The sequence below is a fragment of the Sphaeroforma arctica genome, assembly GCF_001186125.1.
Source record: "Sphaeroforma arctica JP610 unplaced genomic scaffold supercont1.2318, whole genome shotgun sequence".
Classification (NCBI taxonomy): domain Eukaryota; class Ichthyosporea; order Ichthyophonida; genus Sphaeroforma; species Sphaeroforma arctica.
The window spans coordinates 1-2,793 of record NW_014038240.1 but is presented as its reverse complement, the minus strand read 5'-3'; the positions used below and the strand labels follow the sequence as shown (position 1 = coordinate 2,793).

The following is a 2,793-nucleotide window of genomic DNA, read 5'->3' as shown; positions in this document are numbered from 1 at the left end:
TGTGTGTGTGTGTGTGTGTTGTATATATATATATATATATATAGGCAAATGATACCTTAAATGGAAGATTTTGTCGTCATGAATTAGTCAAATACACCCTAGGAATGACAGTCAAGCGACAACTTATATCCAGAATCCAGTCGTCTGGAACAAAAGCTCAAGACATGAAAGATCTCAAAGATCTGCTGAAGAACGGTGGCCTTTCGGATCAGGATGTGCGCAACGTGAAGGAGAGTATCAAAGTACTCAAGGCGGGCGCTGACTCCGAACGGTTGTCTGAGGTAAGTCGTTCAACATTTACACACATGTTGAGTCTGGATGTATGTATAGAACGATATATTGATAGACATGCATATATATGTATAGTTGTAGTGAACCTATGATTCGAAGCTACAACAAATCTGCGCACCACACTTTTTGGCTGTTCGAATGCTCTTGATAGATCCCCCCAAAAAAATGTATGTAAACACATTGCGGATGATCTTGGGTAAGAAAGAATACATATTCTGTTGGACATCATAGGATGAGACAAATGGGCTGACAGATGAATCGCATTAGCTTGCTAGAGACTGCGATTGCAAATCCGGTCGAATGGGCCGTCTCTACTTCTCTTGGTGGATTGATGCGTATATTCTTAGTGTAGACATTCGCTTTTAAAGACGTACAACCACTGATGCAACCTAAATTAAAAGGCGTTTATGGTATACGCATAGATGCATATTTGATATGGTTATTGTATTCGTTCATGTGTGCACAGCCATGCACGGTGAAATGTTTATACACATCCCGTGAATAATTCAAAGATGCTTGTCACTTTGCAGTAATTGATACCCACCATACACAAACGAACAGCTTGTATTCTAGTGTTCCCCTGAGTGTGCGCGCTATCTGAAGTCACCCGAAGGTCGGCCTGTACTCGACAACACGTAGCTGCGAATGCTTACCCTTATACAACAGCTGCAATACATGCAACAGTTGTGTTTACCAATCATCCGATGGTCTCCATTACGATGCATGCGTATATTAAACTGAACGCAGCTGTGGACCTAAGTGTCTAAATACGCAGCTAGCACTGCCCTGCACTACCAAACCACTCTACGTGACCCAGCACACCCCGTTTACCTTGTCCCCCCCTTATACATCAATAAACGCTTATACATCAATAAACGCTTATACATCAATAGACCCGTGTAGTTGGCGTCACCTGTGCTGCGACGGTGTTTGCGTGTCTGCAGCCGTTCTCCTTTCCCGTGGTACTGCTCGATGAAAGCTCGCAGATGACAGAGCCCCAGGCGTGGCTTCCGATTGTGCCGTTTGGCGTGGAAAAGCTGGTAAGAATACACATATAGGCCACGATGTGTTCGAATGCCGGCTTCACATGCAGCTAGAGATGTTGTGAACTTGTGTATGATTGTTGTACTGTTAGTGTTTGTTAGTGCCCTATGCGTTGTACGGTCAAAACCTCGCATCTTGCGCATCTCTACTCGTTATCTGTGTATTGGTATATATACGTGGTTATACACAATAGATATACATGGTTATATCAAATTAACAAGCATCAGAAACATTGTAGATCCGCGCCTGTGCAACTATTTAGGATCTCACGTCATTGAATACTCGGATGTTCGGTCCCCCTCGATTCCAAGATATCTAGATGTACCGTACACCATAGAAGCTTCTCTAATGATTTTGTACTCCTCCAAAGGTGCTGGTAGGAGATCACCGCCAGTTGCCACCCACGATACAAACCGACATTGCATCCGAAGCTCGGGGTCAGGGTCTTGAGTTTACCATGTTCGAACGCCTCGCTCGGGACAACCCAGAAGATGTTGTGTCATTATATACGCAGTACAGGTAAGTACAAACGTAGGATACGTAGATAGGTGGGGAATATGTCCTTGTATGAAGTAAGTGCAAACGTAGTATACGTAAATAGGTGGGGAATATGTGCTTGTATGAGGTAAGTGCAAACGAAGTATACGTAAATAGGTGGGGAATATGTGCTTGAATGAGGTAAGTGCAAACGTAGTATACGTAAATAGGTGGGGAATATGTGCTTGTAGGGATTCTTTGGGAATAACTAGCTGTTCCGTTAACGTCCTAGAGTCAACCCATATCATTCCAAATTTGTAAGCAGTATAATGAGTGGTGCAAACTTAGTAGTCGTATGAATATGTGAATTTTTGCATGTGAATTCTGTATACAAGTTTCTTTCTGTATACATGTTTCTTTCTGTATACATGTTTCTTTCTGTATACATGTTTCTTTCTGTATATATGTGAATATACGAATATTAGCTTGTGTAGATTCTGTGCCTATATTATTTTCTGTATAAATGTGAATGTATCATATTTGCTTGTGTATTTTCTCTAGGAATAAGGAGCTTTCCATGATAAACCAAGAGTCGCTCTAAAAAACCTTTCTTTATCTTTGCATGGGTTTATCATTTATACTATATAACTGATGGCACTCGATGCTATTCTTTACTCATTGAGACATCCTCCCGCATATAAGACGAGTTTCTTATATGTACCTTTACTTGTCAAACAATCTCGAACGTTGTACTGTATATTCCCCAGATGCCACCCTTCAATTAGCGCCATGTCCAATCAATTGTTCTACGACAACGCCCTCTCAAATGCCGTTACTGTTGACGACAGACAACCACTGGTTGAAGGACTGCCTACTCTTTGCTTCTACGACGTACCCCGTGGAGTCAGCAAGTCACAAGGCACAGGAAGTACGTACTCATATACGCATATGCTTATTCACATACTTTATATATACATACAT

General features: G+C 41.7%; 1 protein-coding gene across 1 annotated transcript; it reads left to right on the top strand.

The window, feature by feature from the left end:
• Positions 1-104: 104 nt before the first annotated feature.
• On the top strand, positions 105-1,858 carry SARC_12459 (hypothetical protein; the record flags this gene model as incomplete). Its single annotated transcript, XM_014293434.1, has 3 exons — positions 105-281; positions 1,185-1,331; positions 1,706-1,858. The coding sequence occupies 3 exons, from the start codon at positions 105-107 to the stop codon at positions 1,856-1,858; spliced, it is 477 nt and encodes a 158-aa protein (XP_014148909.1).
• Between the last annotated feature and the right edge of the window lie 935 nt (positions 1,859-2,793).